The sequence below is a fragment of the Penicillium oxalicum genome, chromosome IV (genome assembly GCF_001723175.1).
Source record: "Penicillium oxalicum strain HP7-1 chromosome IV, whole genome shotgun sequence".
Lineage (NCBI taxonomy): Eukaryota > Fungi > Ascomycota > Eurotiomycetes > Eurotiales > Aspergillaceae > Penicillium > Penicillium oxalicum.
The window spans coordinates 2,756,023-2,771,817 of NC_064653.1; the positions used below are offsets into that span (position 1 = coordinate 2,756,023).

The following is a 15,795-nucleotide window of genomic DNA, read 5'->3' on the forward strand; positions in this document are numbered from 1 at the left end:
ATCAGATGGCGATGGAACAAAAAAGAACTTTGCTTCTGATGATTCGGCCATGGAAGTGTGACCCATATACTAAACAGGTCAAATAATTTTTCTACTGAATTGAATAATCGCGAGAAAGTGCCAAAGAAACTGCCAATACATTTCGATCATCCTCCCAGCTTCATAGAGCAGCGCTACACTTGGCCTCTCCTCGTGTTTCCAGTTTCTTCATTAGGTCTCTTGAAAGTCTTTTCCTCCCTTTTTAGATTTATTTCTCATCTTTTAGAGAATTAATCAATACACTGGAAGAAAGAAAAAGAGACATGTCTTCTGGATCTGGGGATGTTTCCAAGGCGCAGAGTTATACCAATAGTCGAGTCACCGACCACGAGGATGATACGCAGTCAAGTACTTCATAGACCACAGACAGTTCATTCAATAGGCAAATTAGCAGTGGATACTCAGACGCGATAGCCTCCGTGGCAGATACGAGAGACATGCCCAGTAAATTCTTCGTTTCATGTGGACCTTGAAGTACAGTAGGCAAGTATGTACCTAACCTATACTCTCTGATCCCTCGAATGCGGAGGTGGCCTGTGCACTCCCCACCCGGCGAATCCAGGCGCGCGAGTCGTTGGCTCCGAGACCGCCTGAACCAGCACCTCGTCCTGACTCAAAGACCGCGACTCCCGTCTTCTCACCACGACTCCAACGCGCGAAACTAGTGCTCAACCCAACCTGACCTCCCCCCCCACTCGGACCCGGTGACTGCACCCAATATTGAGTCCCACGCTTGGCCTAATTCGGTCGCCATCATCTGACGGTCTTTTGTCTCTCCCGCACCGAGCGATCTGGAATTTGGCATCGACAGCTTCACGTCATCTCGCCATCCACCCGGTCAGGTCTCCCGACACCGCGCCGTCTCACCTCGACTCCCTAGAGACCAGCGCTTCCAGATCCAATCATCAAGCACCCGAAGTTGCTCTGTCGCTCCTAGAGCCAAACTACTGCACATCCTTAGTCGATCAGTGTCGTTCCAACTTCCATTTCCTCCGAAGTTGTTCCCTCGACCTCTGCGACTCGGCTTTCGCATCTGCATACTCTTCAGAACCTGGCCGGCACCCCCGCTCGGATCAATTTGTCTTTCGCATCCCGCGCTTAAAGACTTGGACGGGGACCAGGCCTCCGCTGCATTCGCCACTGGGCTGCGTATACTGCATCGAGCGTCGGCGTGTCGGAGCATACAGCCGGATCGAAAGTTCGTTACGCATTCAATCAGAAAGTCTACCACCCAGCGAAGCAAGTCTCGGGCCTGCAGCATTTCCTTGTCACTGCCCGGCCACCTGCGTGTCCGCCTTGGGAATTCACGATCAGCGTCGACAAAGCTGGGATTAGTGATCGATTACACGCCTCCGACCCTGTACGCTTCATACTCGCACCGCCATCCTGTCATTCATTAGAGTGCTCGTTGATCCCGGCCTCTGGACCAATCATTCATATCAACTTCATCTAATAACTTCCTCCGCGACAGGATTGGAGGGCTAGCTTTTCTGGACTAGTTTTCCGATTTGACCACTCCTCACTGTCTCCCGTGGATCGTCTTGCACTCTATCGTGCATAGTCCCTGCAGTCAGGATTGCCGGTTGCTGGAGCTCCGAGCCGACGATCCTCTTCCGGCTTGATCCATCGTGAACAATTATTTGATTATTTGAAATTTATTTTTCTGTCTTTCGGCGCCGAGCGGCTCACTGGTCGATAAACCGAGGCCGTGCACGTCTCAGCCTGCTGGTTGCTGCCCGTTCCGCGCGAGTCGACCCTTTTCACCCGCAACATCTCTGCTCCTCTCTGATCTGCCCGACATCCTCCCCGCGCACCACCAAAAACAAATGGCGAACACCTCGTTCCGGGACTCGGTCAACTCGCTTGGCTGGTCACGCAGAGATCCGGATTATCCTGTGCAGACAAACACTCGTGGTGCTCAGGCACCCTTTCTCTCACGCTTGCAAGCATTCAATCCCTTCAGCCAGGGTGGATATGTTCAGCTTCCCACCCATAATGAAAGCGTCGGGGCGCCGCTACCGGCACCGAGTCGACGAGAAGAGGAGGAGGGGTTCTTTGCCTGTAAGTTGATCCTTTCCGCAGGTTTGCGCAAGTCATTTGTCGTTCTCGTGCCTTGATTTAAATATGAATGCTCTGCATCCTCGTGACTCGAGCCTGATCAGCCGGCGCTACCTGCGCAATAAAAAGTGAGGGGAAGAGCATTCAGTTCCTGCGTCGGGATGAAAGCTATATCACACTACTCCATTTTGGCAGCCAATCAAGTTGCTTTGCTCCTCCTCTCCCGTCACTTCCTCTCGCATTTTGATGTTGCGCATTTGATCCAGAAATGCATGCTCACAGATTTTGTCACTAGTGAGTCGATGGGACCGAATGCTCATTTTTGGCGCCTGCAACCTTGGCGCCGCGGTCTGCTTCATGATCTGCTTCTTCCTCTTCCCAGTGCTGACGCTCAAGCCCCGAAAGTTCGCCGTTCTGTAAGTGTCCGTGCCAGTCACTGCGAAAGCTACCTGCCCTTCTGCCCACTGCTTGGCCCCCTCTGCCTTACCCTTAGTGCAGACACACCTGACCCGCCTCCGTCCGGGTCCAATCTGCTTGCAGTCCCCAGTCATTTGCCCTATCCGTGATCATCCTTCCTGCATATTTTAGCCACCTTTAGTCTGTCCAGATTAGAGTTGCTGGCATAGCCACTTGACTATTCGTCCGCTCAACTCTCAAGCTCGAATCCCTGATCACCTATCACCTTGAATCTTGGGACATGTGAAGAATCTTGTTGCCTCTTGCACATCTCATTCGTTGCTCACGTTCGAGCCATGCCACCTGCCTGCGCCCCACGCCCAGCCTCCCCGTCCGCGCAAGCTGCGCGTGTCTCTGAGAGGCCTCATCACTCATAGTGTTTTTTCTAATTTCTTTTTTCTGCCTGTTTTCACTTGGCTAACTACTGTTGCCCTCTTGTTGCAGATGGTCGGTCGGCTCGGCCTTGTTTTTGCTATCATGGGCTGTCCTCATGGGACCTTGGTCTTATGCTAGGCACTTGGTCTCGGGATCACGGTTGCCTTTCACCGCGGCCTACTTTGGCTCTATCGCCTTGACTTTATACTTTGCGATCGGGGTATGTCTTGACCTTTCTTTCTATTTTAGCGAGTGAAACCCGTCTGGTCCTCCCCCCTACGTTCCTTCGTTTTCTTGTGGTCGGCATCTTATTCCGTCAACATGAACGTTGCCACAATCCTATCAATCACTTGACTCGTCTTATTTGGCGGGTCATCTGGCCGATCACATCTCGTGCCGGCCACCAGATGCAACGGCCACCCCTGACCCAGACGAAGTTCCACTGTGCTCGGGGTTCGAAGCATCGTCGACTCCAGCTGAGCTCTTTGAAGAATCTCTTTTGCTCCCTTGCTCTTGTCTCCCTGAATACCGTCCTACGTTCTTGACAAAGGTGATTTACTGACTTTTGCCTCTCCCTCCACAGCGTCAAAACCTAATCCTCACCCTCATCTCGTCCGTTTTCCAGCTAGCTGCTCTGATCTGGTACCTCGTGAGCTATTTCCCTATGGGCAGTACTGGGCTGCAATATGTAGGCCGATTCGGTGTGTCGAGAGTGTCTGCATGGATGAGTGGGTGAAGACACCCCCCGCCCAAGTTGTATATCAAGCATGGACGGAGATGCCGCGGAGTCGGCTTCGACGAGGTCGCCTTGTCGCCCAGCAGTAATCGCCCACGATGCTTCTTTTTCTTTTTCTTCTAGTTTTGTCGCATCTGTAGATTTTTTTCTTGTATATTAGATACCATGGAAAAGAGGGGCCTTGCCAATGTGGCCCGTCTTTTTGTTTTCTTTTCCTTTGCCTCACTTCTGTCTGGAAGCAGGAAATGGAATATATGCTAGTTCTGCGGTTCAGACTTCTTCATGATGAATCGAGGGGAATCTATGCTTTCGCTATGACATTACACCATATGCTACCACCTAATAACCAGGGTTGAGACTTGTTTTGGCCCCCTTTTTTCCGGGGGATCGGAAAAGATCCATACACGAGAAGGCATCTGGGATACATAATAGCGATATTCCAAGCCTGCATCCCAAATCATCGGAGAGGTCTGACTGGAAAAAAGAGCTCCAAGATCCTCCACGATACTCTGCCAACTCGATTAGTATCTGCCACGCATCATGACTGGGTGAATCTGTCCTTCGACAACCTGAACACCAGGCACCTCCGCCTCGAAGATGCCCGTGTCACCACCCGACCCCACCTCAAGCCAGCGCTGCAACAGATCGTTGCTCTCCTTTGGTTTCACAGCCGGCGAGACCGTGCCCACCGTGATGTGAGGGATGGCATTCGCGCACGGTAGACCCGCATCTGCGACACCCTCGGCATGGCTGTCTCCTTCGAACGGCAAGAGGCGTACAACAAAGGTCATGATTCTGTCGTCCCAGATCAGACGCTCAAGGCGGACGCGGGCAACCCCGAGTTTGGGGGGGTTGGCAACGGCGTCGGCAACAGGGTTGGAAGTCAGGGTGCTGATGTACTGGTTCGTGTAGCGGTCCCAGATCTCGGCATGATCTTTGGAGGAGGCGCGGTGAATGAGAGTAACGTGGAAGGAGGGCTGGATGCGGCGTGATTGCTGAAGGTGATGGTAAAGTTGGGCGACTTCTGGAGATTTGTCGTCGAAGAGGGATTGAAGTGTCGAGTTGATTTGGCTACCGGGAACCGAGACGCCAAAATATTCAATTTTCTTGGCCAAAACGCTGGGTGTTGTCGCCGGAGGATTATTCTGTGACACGATGGGGACGGTTGCGTTGTTTCCAGTGGGGTTTTTTTGTTTCTTTGGCTTTGGCGCACTGTAGCCTTTGCTCAGATCCTCCTGAACATGGTAGTCTGTGAGGGCAGCCTCTACCGCCTGATCAAGGTCTTCGGCAGAGGGCATGGTAGGTACCAGACGGGGATACGCGGCATGTAAAGCCTTGACAGTTGTCTCGAGGTTCTCACGAGACGAAGAGCAGACGTCAAGATCGATAACATGCTGAAAGTTCACATCCGGGTCCCGCTCGGCGTCTACGCCTTCAAAGCGAGCCAGGAACCCGTCCATGATACCCATGATTTCATGCTGGTTCTTAGTACCTGCCCGGATCGTCTGGTGGTTATCGCCACGCTCGAGCACTCGCTTCCGAGTCATATCCTTGATAGCGGGAAGCAACTCCGACTTGGGCTCGTGCACAAAGTGAAGAGCAACAAACTGCGCATCAGGAATCACCGGGAAGATATCATCCATAAGCTGCTTCCGCTCCCGACGCTGATGGTTGTTACGATCGGCGACAACCACAGGATGTGTGGCCATGGCTTTGGTGATCTCGAATGCAAATTTCTGAGGCTTTCCCTTCTGCTTGGGGATGTTGTCGTTTTGGAGATGAGCCCAGCCAAACAGGTGAACCAGAGCAATGGCAATCGTCGTCTTTCCGCAGCCAAGAGAGGCGATAGGGGCAAGGATGACATGATTTGTGGTTTCTCGAGCCTGACTGCTCTCAGCTTCCAGGGCGATAATCTCAGATCCTTTCAATCCACGCTCCTGCAGGAACTTTTCCCGTAAAGAGATGATTCCGTGATTGTGGTTATACTCCTCCGTCAGCCGGGGGTTTTTCAAAAACTCCCGGCGCGCAAAGTTGAGATATTCTTCCGTGATCTTTTGATGCTTCTTGATCTTGGGAAGCTTTCCAGAGATTACCGCCTTGGTACATTCGCGCCACTGGCGGTACATCAAGTACGGTTCTTCGAACTTGTACTTGAAAAACCAGTCGCGATAGCCACTGTCGCGACGATCACTGATCTGACAGCGAACCACGAAACCCTCCGTTTCGCGTCCATCCCAGGTACCAGTCTCCGCACAGCTCTCCAGGAACTGTCTAACCGTTGCGATGTCATCGTAAACCACGTATTTGGTCTTCTTGAAGCCCCAAGCATCCGCGAATTCATGAACCTTATCTCCGGACATGGTAGCGAATTCAGTCTGGTTGTAGTTCAGACCGTGCAGGTAGATGCCAGCGGCGGTCTCGTCGTAAGCCAAGACATGCCTCAAAGCTGTCGTCGCACAGCTCTCCGACCGCTGTGACATTCATCTCGCGAAGTGTCCGGGCTAGGTCCTTTGTAGTCTTTCCCAAGGCTGTGACGTATCGTTCCACCCATTGCTCGCCAGCCTGCGCGTGGCTTTTGTCGGAGTCATTCCGCACACCCGTGGAGTGCTTGCTGCAGACTAGCAATTTATCATCCTCCAGCCCGGAAATGAAGATAATGCAGCCGTTCTCTTTGACGCTGAGCTCATAAGGACCTCTCGTCTTATTCTCAATGTTGCGCCATTCCGTGTCTTTGACCTCGCCGATGTTGAAGAATTTGTCGTAGCCGCGCACGCAATCTCGGAGGCCTCGGTGCCATCCTCCGCCGTGTTTGTGAACAGACCTCGCGCGTAAATTGGAAGGTTTGGCATTTTGTAATCCCAGTCCATGAACTTCCACGAGTCGACCGTGACCCCTTGAGTGCCCGCGACTGTGAAGGTGGACTTTTTGCACGTGAAGCGTCGCTTTTTCGCGTCTTTGCTCATCTTCCGAGCTTCCTCAAGCTCATGGACCAGCTTTGTGATCTCCGAGGGATCCTGTGTCGCCATGGCGATTTTTCTGTAGTCTCGTTTGCGAATGTGTAGAAAATTCGGGATCAGTTGTCGTCTGGCGGAGATATCGCCGCGGTGGGGATTGCGATGGAGGGGAAGGAAAGTTGACGGCCCAAAGGATGTGGGGACCCTGCTGCAAGATCTCAGCAGCTGCGACGTGAGGATTTTCAGCCTCGAGGGGAGGGACATACCGCAGCGACTTTCTAATACAAGCGGATGCGTGAAGCTCTTTCCAAAAAGGGCTCGCCGACCTAGCGAAGAGTCATTGACGAAGAGTCATCTGATTCCGTGCCCTGCGGGGAGCTAAAACGGCAAGGCGGCTTCAGCCTTATCGCCGGCTTTTATCTCGCGCCCCCGCCAAAAATCTTCGAACTCCGCCTGGTTCTGCATCGTCTTCTACACAGTCACTGACGCCCTTCGCTTGTTGTGTTTTACTCTTGATCGACCCTCGGAACACCTTCAACGCGGACTCATTGACACTCTCAGACCATGGCTCAACCTAACCCCTACCTCTTGGCCTGCGACAACCCGTCTGCGCTGCTGGAGCTCCTCCGCGCGAATCCTGCAATCGCTACCTCGCAGGACGAGCATGGGTATTCTCTGCTTCATGCCGCCGCATCCTACGGCCATATCGATCTGCTCCGTGCGCTGGTCAAAGAGTTCAATGTGAACGTCAACCTTCTGGATGAAGATGGGGAGACCTGTCTGTTTGTTGCGGAGACGCCAAAGGTGGCTCGATGCTTGGTCGAAGAACTCGGTGTGGATTATCAAAAGACCAACGATGATGGCTACAAAGCCCACGAGAAAATGGAGGCAGATGACGAGTTCCCACAAGTGGTCGCCTATCTTCGTGAGGCCCTCGGTGCTCCCCCACCGTCAAGCGAAAACCTCGACGGTCCGCTGAATGCGCCAGCACCCATTCCCAACAACATGAAGGTGAATATTGGGACCATGTCAGAGCAGGAGGCGAACGCGGGTGAGATGGAGGTGGACCCCGAATTCAAGCGCCGAATCGATGAGCTAGCGGCTCGGGAGGACTTCAACAGCGCAGCCACACAAGAGCAATTGCGGGCTTTGGTGATGGATGCCATCTCCGGCTCCAGTATTGAGACTGCTGATCGGGAGACGCGGAGGAGAACGGAATAAACCAGTTGATATTAAATCATCAGCTCAAACCCTTCACGGCCTTGTTGCGACGCATGCGATGGACGCATCATATCAACCGGCTAGGCCCTTATCCATCCTTCTCCTCCTCCTGGAGAGATCACCACCAACGGTGTCCCCAATGATTGGCACTTGTCTTGCCATGTCGCAGTTTTTCCAGACTGGGTGCATTTGTCGCACAGATATATCTGTCTGCGTAGGTCTCGTGGCCCCAGAAGACGAGGACATCCATGGGGCAGGCAAGATCTTTCGGCGCAGGTCCAACCGGAACATAATGTCATTCTCTGGCGACCCGGTGTCGACATGAACATAATGAAACATATAAAATTTTGACGTATATTTTTGTCGATGACATTTATCTTCTCGTAGTTGACTTGGCATGCCGTGTACCTCATTAATGCCCTTGCGCTGATTTGGGTGGATTGCTGATCCCGATAAGCACGCCAACAACCCCCGAGACGCCAAGCGCAAGCGTTGCCCGCATCTCCAATTCCCGCCACACCCACACTCTTCCTGCACTGCTTCTGTTCCATCATTCTTGCCCGTAGATACGAACAGCTCGTGGCACAGTCATGTCTCAGCCAGCGTCGCCATATCCTCCACAACCTTCCTTCCACTCGACTCCGCCCATCATAGGTTCTCCCATCAATCCCGACACCCTCCTCCCCCGCCACCAAAACCAAATAGCCATGAAGCCAGCCGGAGAGGCACTCCCCAGAACATGACCTCATTCCCGGCGCCGCAACAACCCCCGAGCAGCTACCGACCCGAATCTCAGCTATCACAAGTGCAACAAGCTCAATCTCTCACCGAGCCAGCGCAGTCGCTGCCAGCACCCCCTACGGTCGAACAAGGCTGGATACCGGACATTGTCAAGGATAAATCGTGAGACAGCCCCCGACCTTTCAACATGACGGCGCAACGATACTGATCATGTTTCTCAAATTCTCAGAACCAAGGATCTTCAGACAGTTCTTCAAGATCCAACACTCATCTCTGCTTTATCTGCACAACATCCTTCCCATGTAGCCCGACAACAAAATCTCGAATCCCTCCTTCGCGTCAATCAAGATCTGGCGGCCCGGCTGCTTGAGCTACAGAACCACGTATCGGAGCTTCGCAGTCAGACGGAAACGATGCTCTTGACCCATCAATCCCTCGAGGTATCATGGCGCAAAAAACAGGTGGAAATGGATGCCGCGCTGGCACCATGGTCTCCCAAGGCGCTGTACCAACGCCTCAGTGCCGCGATTGCGGAACAAGAGGCGGTGTGCCACGCGGTGGAAGAGAGCTTCTTAGATGAAGATCACCAGGGCCGTGCAACGGAGAAAGAAATCGCGGATTGGGTCCGTCGCGTGCGGGCAGAGGCATCGAAATTGGCGGCAAGGAAAGAAGCCAAGGCGCGATGGGACGAGGGTAGAGTTGGAGGCTGGAGGTGATGGGATTGGATGGTCGTGTACAATGAGCTACCTTTTGGTGAGGAGACTGATCTTGACCGAAGTTCAGGTTCCCTGTGATATATACCCCTGCATCACAGACCTGTTCTTAAGAAATAACGATGACTTCGCATGCTCCCGTCTATAGGGACCTTTCAGATCCCATGATTGGAATATTAAGACTGATCACCGGTGCACTCCTAGTATATACATGTATCTTATGCTACCCTCCGTCGCTGTGAGGATCGCTGTCGAAGAATCCTTTTATATCTTGCCTCTTCCCCTTCTCACACGGACCTCCCCATGTTATCTTGAATTTGCTCTAGCGAGCTTTCACTGGACCTCGGCCTCACGTTTCCTCTGCTTTTGGCTTCGTCCCTGAATCACAGTGCTCAAGTCACCCACGGGAAGTGAAAAAGGGAAATCAACCGCCTCAAAGATCTGAGCCGCAAAGATCCACCAAATAGGCAGACACAAAGCGAAATTGAACCCACCGGCAACCTAGCAGTCCACAGTCAATCAAGAGGTTGATACACAGACCAAAAAAAAGGAAAACACCCAAAAGAGCGGAACTGTTACTTACCGACTCGAGCTTGGCCGCGTGTTCCAAGTTCCCATAAGACAGCTGAAAGTAGGTCGCCGCAAATAGAGAAAATGTGATCACAAGCAGGAAAAGGGCAAGAAAGAGGCAGATGTTGGTGCGAATCGAGCAAAGCAGGTATACAAAAGTCAGGACAGAAAGTGCTGCAAAGTAGAGACCTGTAGATATGGTGAGATGAATCTGTTAGATCCAATTCGGACACCAAAGAAACGGGAGACAGAGACGCTCGATGGCAGAGAATAGACGAACCGGTGGTGGCAGCAAACTCGGGTGTTTTCATTCCCTCGAGAGAATTGCCCGTAGGCGAGTAGTTGGTTCCAACTCCAAACCATGGGATCAGCGAAGTTCCCTGCACGATCCAAAAGGTTCCTAATTGGGAAGCATTAGCCACATGTCTCGTGATGGTTGTTCCTCTTGCGAAGGATTTATCATGATCGACCTTGAACTCACCGTATGTGAAGAACAGCGCACATGAAAACGTGTTACCAATGATCCATTCACCTACTGCACCGAAAATCTGCACCATGCCCCCGAAGAAGATATATACGGGGCTGTCGAGTGATTTGATCGAGTCAGTCATGAAAAATTCCAGTGTGCTTATACAGCACGTTCATTCAAAGGGGGGATACTCACAGGATGGCACCACCATTACCTCCCGAACCACCCCAGCCCATGGTCAACATGGCTGCCGGCGTCGCAGCGAGCAGGAAGCCCAGCAGCGAGATGGGGGTTGGGTTGCCAAAGGTGCGACGCAGGTTTCCAGCTGTGGGGGTCTTTGGGCTCAGGTAGAGCTTCTCAAAGGCATCGCGAGGGATTGGAAGCAAGACGCTGTCGGCAGTCTGGTAGCGACGCAGCATCTCAATGGTGGCGGCATCTTGCTTGTCGTTGCTGATATTCTCGTCGGAGGACATGTTGGGCCAAAGAAGAGAATGGTAGGATCTCGAAAATCGAACAAAAATCCAGGTTAACAAAGAGACCACCCGAAGAAAACCTGACCGAAGAAGAAGAAGGATGATATCAATACAGAGAAGAAGGGGAAAAAAACACGACTCTATTGTTCTGGGGCCTCAATCAGTCTTATAAACCTTCCTCTTTTGTTCGATATACTACCAGACGAGCCCAGCACCGATCTCAATCAACATTGTTCCATGCTCCGCCTTTTCTTCGGGGCCCCGCGAAATTGTGATCCATGTTCTCCAGGTCGAGGAAGGTTTCCACTACCCCAGCCAAGTTGACAGACCAGAGAAACTGAGCGTCTGGTCAGGCCCCGGAATACCCCCGAAGAGGTCCCAACGCCGACCACTCAAACAAGATCTAGAGCGCTTTCTCCAATCCCAAGGACCCTGGATAATCGACGCTAGACCAGAAAGCCCAGTCTGATGGTGACTATTGGCCTACGCCGATGCGCTTCTACCACTCAGAGGCCTTTGTCCAGCGAGCATACCCACGCGCTTCCGCAGGCAGGCGGACCCCGGATCCAGTTTTTGTTCTCTTCTTGCGGAGATAAAGAAGTACGTGGGGCATACGTTGGGGCAAATAGAGAGCTCTTTTTTGCTCTGTGATCATCCAGATTGCCAAAAAGTTGCGACAGTTGGGTGTCTCATCCTCACCCCCACCGAGAAGAGGCAAGAACCGAGGGTATTCATGCATCCTCGTCGGTTGCGGCTAGTGTGGCCGTCCAGTCCGTTCTTCTAGCAGCTACCTCGGCTCAGGCGGAGGTTGGATTTAGGGTTCTTGGGACGGGTCATGGCACAAGCTTGGTTGCCCAAATGGCAAGCCCCAACTTACACGTTGGCCTTGGTGGCGCTGTAGAATCCAGAGTCTATTGCCAATTGGCAAAGCTTTGTCTAGCTTACTCCTGCATTCTGCAATTTGGCGAGAACGAGGTGTCTCGGGAACAGATTCTCCCCAAGTGATGACCTACTGAATGGATGATGAGAGCCCTGACCAATGTTACCTTGACGATTTTTCACTCCATTTCCACGGATGATGGTAGGGTGCTACACGATACGTACACCCAATCGGGCATATTTACAGTGGCTCATCTTTCCACCAGTCACTGAAGCAATACGTTGATGAGGCCCAGTACACAGTGGCCTATTCAAAGTCACTCAAGTGGTATCCGCTGGCCCGGCCATCGTGCTTCCAATTGCAGTTACGAATAACGAAGTTTGGGGGGAACAAAAAGGGGGGGGAAGGGGTGGAGAAGAATGTGTTCATCATCAATCCACCGCCCCGACCACGCGGAGGACAGTTGGTGGCGTTGCTCTCAACACTCGTCGCCCCAGTTTTTCCCCCACACGGCGTCTCCAACAGAAAAGTGCGCTAATCCAAGTAGCGCGCCTATAGATGATCGATAAGGAAGGTCCCTTTTTCAATGCAGACGACATAGACCGCTCAAGCAATTTCCCTGAGAGTCAGCCGGGCAATCCTTCAATCCCTCGGCCAGTTGCCCCCGTTTGAAAAGCCAGTAGACTGGCGTCTTATATATTAGGCTTGAACAGACGCCCCTCCTTCCAGTCTCCAACTTACTCCGCAGGTGGATCATGCCGGACTGCTCTTGACGATCCATACAGCATAAACCGCGTCATGGCCTCCATTGCTTGTACAACATTTGCCGCTGATTTACACACCTTGACCTGTTTCGAGTACTGGAAAATCTCTTTGCTCAAAACTAAGAAACACTTGAGCCTGTTCTTGGGTTGACTGGGGAGGCCCATGGAACGCATGGAACGCACTTCAAGCATTGCACGATTTTTCCTCCGGGCGGATGGATGCATGGCCGTTAAGGTTGACGATATCCACGTAGATCCCCTTCGATATAGTTCAACAATATGTACTCAAATTTGAGTCTTCCATTTCTGCAGAGAATCTCCACAGAAGCACATCCACGTGGGAAATGTTCGTTCGAGATATGACTTTTGCCATTGGTTTCCTGATTCGCCGAGACATACGTTTCACTCTGTCATTGACTCGCTCCTTCAGAGGGTGGGGTTGCTGCCATCTCATTTCTCGCGTTCCTGGTCTCGTCGAATCAGGCCCAAAAACGCGGAGAAGACAGGCTTCGAGAAAAGGATCTTCCTGTGGTCCGCATTTTCATCTTCCGAATGTCCGTACAGGATGTGTCTTTTATTGTTTCTTTTTTTTCCTCTCCTTATGATACGTGATCATCTCACGGCATAGTATTCGGGTATGGAATAGAGGGCATTTATGGGGGAAGGAGGGGAAGGACGAGCAGGCCTACCCGCGGGTCTCGTGATGGATGTCGGTCGAGTCTCAGAATTGCATGGCATACAAATCTGAACTTGAAATGGGACATTGCGGCAAGTAGCGGTGGGAACGCTACCCGAGCATGATTCAGTCGATCAATCGAGGTCAGTGGACTGCGTGCGTTAGGCCCGGGGGGAAAGTTGCATGATTCATTGAACCACCGATGCCAAGAAGTTCATTGCGGAGTCTAATCGTGCTCGGCACTCTTCGGTTCATGTCGCGAAGTTTAAGAATAGCACTACTGTGTTCACGTTCTCCATCTTATTGCCTGTACTATAATAAACACATAGAATTTGATTGACTGGTATGACACGGAGGTGGGAGAAAAGGTCGTCTCCCTCGGATGTAAGTACTCTCTGCGGAGTGAAGCGATCGGCTATACAATTTTATCCCTTACGATAGCACTGCGGCAGAACTTCCATTGCCCTGTCAGGGACCCTTGCTGGTATTGCAAAAAGACAAATTCTTCATTTACAGACAAGCAATTGCCATAAGGGACTCTCTTCAAAAACAAATCCATCGCGTTATCGTGTCCAGCTTAGCGAGACTAACCATAGCACACTCGACAGTAGCAGTCCATCCTTGACGAATTTGTACGCCTTGTATCTTTGATCCTGAGTTGTGATGCAAAAGTGGCTGTAGAGACTTTAATGGGGAAGACAGTTCAAACTTGGACTAGAACAATTTTTCACTGTGACCTATTTCGACCAAGTTTTACCAAGGATAAGACAAAAACTTATAAGCCTGCAGGTTTCTAGGATCATGCACTGGGAAGCACTTCAACGAGAACCCGACAGCTCACTCACGGCCTCCTGACCAGGAACCATCATTCTATGGGACCACCTCCTTGCCCTTATAGTCCCAGCATTTTCCCCTCCCACCGTCTGGTCCTGCACCTAACCCAGCCACAACCTTCAAAAGCCTATCCGCCGAGTTCATCGGATCCAGCATCTCTCTGCCCTTCCAAAAGTCCTTTGTGAAATCCGTCTTGACCGTTCCCGGATGCAGCGCGACCGCAATGGCTCTCTCAGCACACCGTCCTCGCAGATACAGATCAAATGTTTTGGCTGTTTGGAAAACGGCCGACTTGCTCGCACGGTACGAGTACCATCCCCCCGAGGCATTATCGGATATTGACCCTACTCGGGCGGCCATCATCGCATAAATGGCGTGACCGGGTAGCTTCAACCCACCCTCGGAATCCGGAAACAGATTTGCCGATTTGTTCGGGAGAAATGGTGACAGGTGTTTCATGAGAAGAAGAGGGCCCAGCGAATTAACTTTGAAACTGTCTAATGCCTTATCGGCGTCGATTTGAGTGGGGGATTTCTCCACGTGCAAGACACCGGGGACCGTGAACGCCAAACGAAGGGGCGTGTCGGGGAGATCCTTGCGAATGGTTTCGGCCATGGAGGATATCGTGGATTCGTCTATTGAAGGGTTTGTTCAGTTCCACATTCAGAGGGGGGAAGATCGCGGAGGGATCTCAAAGTATGAGTTTCCGGCGGTTCGTGAGACGTTCAGCCTCAAATCTCAGAGTTGAAAACGCACGCACACAACATTCACGTCAACGTCTAGCAGATGCAATCTTTTCTCTGCATTTGAGGGCACTCCCTCGCTAGTGAGGAGTTTCTCACGAAGTTCATCGTGGTTTTTGCGCGCCGTGGCCACGACGGGGAGGGTCGTTTGTGTGAGTATTTGCTGAGCGAGAGCAAATCCAATTCCGCGCGACGCGGGTGTGACTAACGCGAATCCGTGTGCAGCGGCTGCCATATTGGATTTTTTTTTGGCAGGAATGTTCAATATGAAGCCTAAAACTAGAGGAAATCAAACGATGTACTATTGAAGTTGCGCATTGATTGCGACAATTTTATGGCATGCGACCGGAAGGAGTATGACGTAGTGGATATTTAACTGCAAGGTTCAATCGACCGATCTCAGATCTGGGGACCCATCCGTAGATCGTAGATAAACCCGGGAAAGAATCATTAATCAGTCTCATTGGTTCTAGATCTAGCTCGGCCCCAGCACTTCGTACAGGGTACTGGATTGCATCCCAGGGAAGCTATCCATAGGAATGCGTGCGTAGCATTGATGTCAGCCATTCCCAATTCCAGTAATGCCATCGATGTGTTCGTAGCCCCTTCCATATTGTTCAGATTGACAAAGGACAACATTTGTGGATCTTAGTGACCGAGATTGAGCTGCGCGGCCCGCTACGGAGTTGAATCCCGCTGCATTCGATTTGATGCAAGTAGCAAGGGTACGAGTACAGTAGTAGTAGTAGTAGTAGTAGTAGTAGTAGTAGTAGTAGTAGTAGTAGTAGTAGTAGTAGTAGTAGTAGTAGTAGTATACTTACCCCCGTGCTTGTGGCATTGCAAAATCTTCATAACTACGGGTCGGGGCTCAGCTGGGCCTGGCCGAACCTTGCGAGTCTGAGTCGGAGGTGTCGGCCCGCGAAAAATGGGTAAGCTCACGATAACGTAGATGTTAGTCTGAGCATACCATTAAGGAACTGATAAGCCGGACATTGTTTGACTTTATACTCCGGGTTCCTAATGAGATACGGACCTCGATTTCCCTTTTGCTAGGCCATACATCCGACACGTGACCTCTTTCATCACTTTGTTG

At 51.7% G+C, this 15,795-nt stretch overlaps 8 protein-coding genes across 8 annotated transcripts; 3 read left to right on the top strand and 5 right to left on the bottom strand.

Moving 5' to 3' along the window:
• Positions 1-1,865: 1,865 nt before the first annotated feature.
• On the top strand, positions 1,866-3,753 carry POX_d05737 (uncharacterized protein; the record flags this gene model as incomplete). Its single annotated transcript, XM_050114576.1, has 5 exons — positions 1,866-2,100; positions 2,393-2,513; positions 2,998-3,148; positions 3,512-3,570; positions 3,621-3,753. 5 exons carry the CDS (start codon positions 1,866-1,868, stop codon positions 3,751-3,753), a joined length of 699 nt encoding a protein of 232 aa, XP_049969527.1.
• Positions 3,754-4,185: 432 nt separating this feature from the next.
• On the bottom strand, positions 4,186-6,690 carry POX_d05738 (uncharacterized protein; the record flags this gene model as incomplete). The annotated part of the gene is made up of 3 exons (XM_050114577.1): positions 4,186-6,081; positions 6,134-6,341; positions 6,437-6,690. The coding sequence occupies 3 exons, from the start codon at positions 6,688-6,690 to the stop codon at positions 4,186-4,188; spliced, it is 2,358 nt and encodes a 785-aa protein (XP_049969528.1).
• A 492-nt stretch (positions 6,691-7,182) lies between these two features.
• POX_d05739 (uncharacterized protein) lies at positions 7,183-7,839 on the top strand (the record flags this gene model as incomplete). The annotated part of the gene is made up of 1 exon (XM_050114578.1): positions 7,183-7,839. The coding sequence occupies one exon, from the start codon at positions 7,183-7,185 to the stop codon at positions 7,837-7,839; it is 657 nt and encodes a 218-aa protein (XP_049969529.1).
• A 72-nt stretch (positions 7,840-7,911) lies between these two features.
• POX_d05740 (uncharacterized protein) lies at positions 7,912-8,178 on the bottom strand (the record flags this gene model as incomplete). Its single annotated transcript, XM_050114579.1, has 1 exon — positions 7,912-8,178. The coding sequence occupies one exon, from the start codon at positions 8,176-8,178 to the stop codon at positions 7,912-7,914; it is 267 nt and encodes an 88-aa protein (XP_049969530.1).
• Positions 8,179-8,578: 400 nt separating this feature from the next.
• On the top strand, positions 8,579-9,296 carry POX_d05741 (uncharacterized protein; the record flags this gene model as incomplete). Its single annotated transcript, XM_050114580.1, has 2 exons — positions 8,579-8,742; positions 8,810-9,296. The coding sequence occupies 2 exons, from the start codon at positions 8,579-8,581 to the stop codon at positions 9,294-9,296; spliced, it is 651 nt and encodes a 216-aa protein (XP_049969531.1).
• A 330-nt stretch (positions 9,297-9,626) lies between these two features.
• POX_d05742 (uncharacterized protein) lies at positions 9,627-10,805 on the bottom strand (the record flags this gene model as incomplete). The annotated part of the gene is made up of 5 exons (XM_050114581.1): positions 9,627-9,794; positions 9,877-10,052; positions 10,144-10,263; positions 10,345-10,445; positions 10,528-10,805. 5 exons carry the CDS (start codon positions 10,803-10,805, stop codon positions 9,627-9,629), a joined length of 843 nt encoding a protein of 280 aa, XP_049969532.1.
• A 1,617-nt stretch (positions 10,806-12,422) lies between these two features.
• Positions 12,423-12,674, bottom strand: POX_d05743 (uncharacterized protein; the record flags this gene model as incomplete). Its single annotated transcript, XM_050114582.1, has 1 exon — positions 12,423-12,674. The coding sequence occupies one exon, from the start codon at positions 12,672-12,674 to the stop codon at positions 12,423-12,425; it is 252 nt and encodes an 83-aa protein (XP_049969533.1).
• Positions 12,675-13,995: 1,321 nt separating this feature from the next.
• POX_d05744 (uncharacterized protein) lies at positions 13,996-14,937 on the bottom strand (the record flags this gene model as incomplete). Its single annotated transcript, XM_050114583.1, has 2 exons — positions 13,996-14,594; positions 14,802-14,937. The coding sequence occupies 2 exons, from the start codon at positions 14,935-14,937 to the stop codon at positions 13,996-13,998; spliced, it is 735 nt and encodes a 244-aa protein (XP_049969534.1).
• Positions 14,938-15,795: the final 858 nt, after the last annotated feature.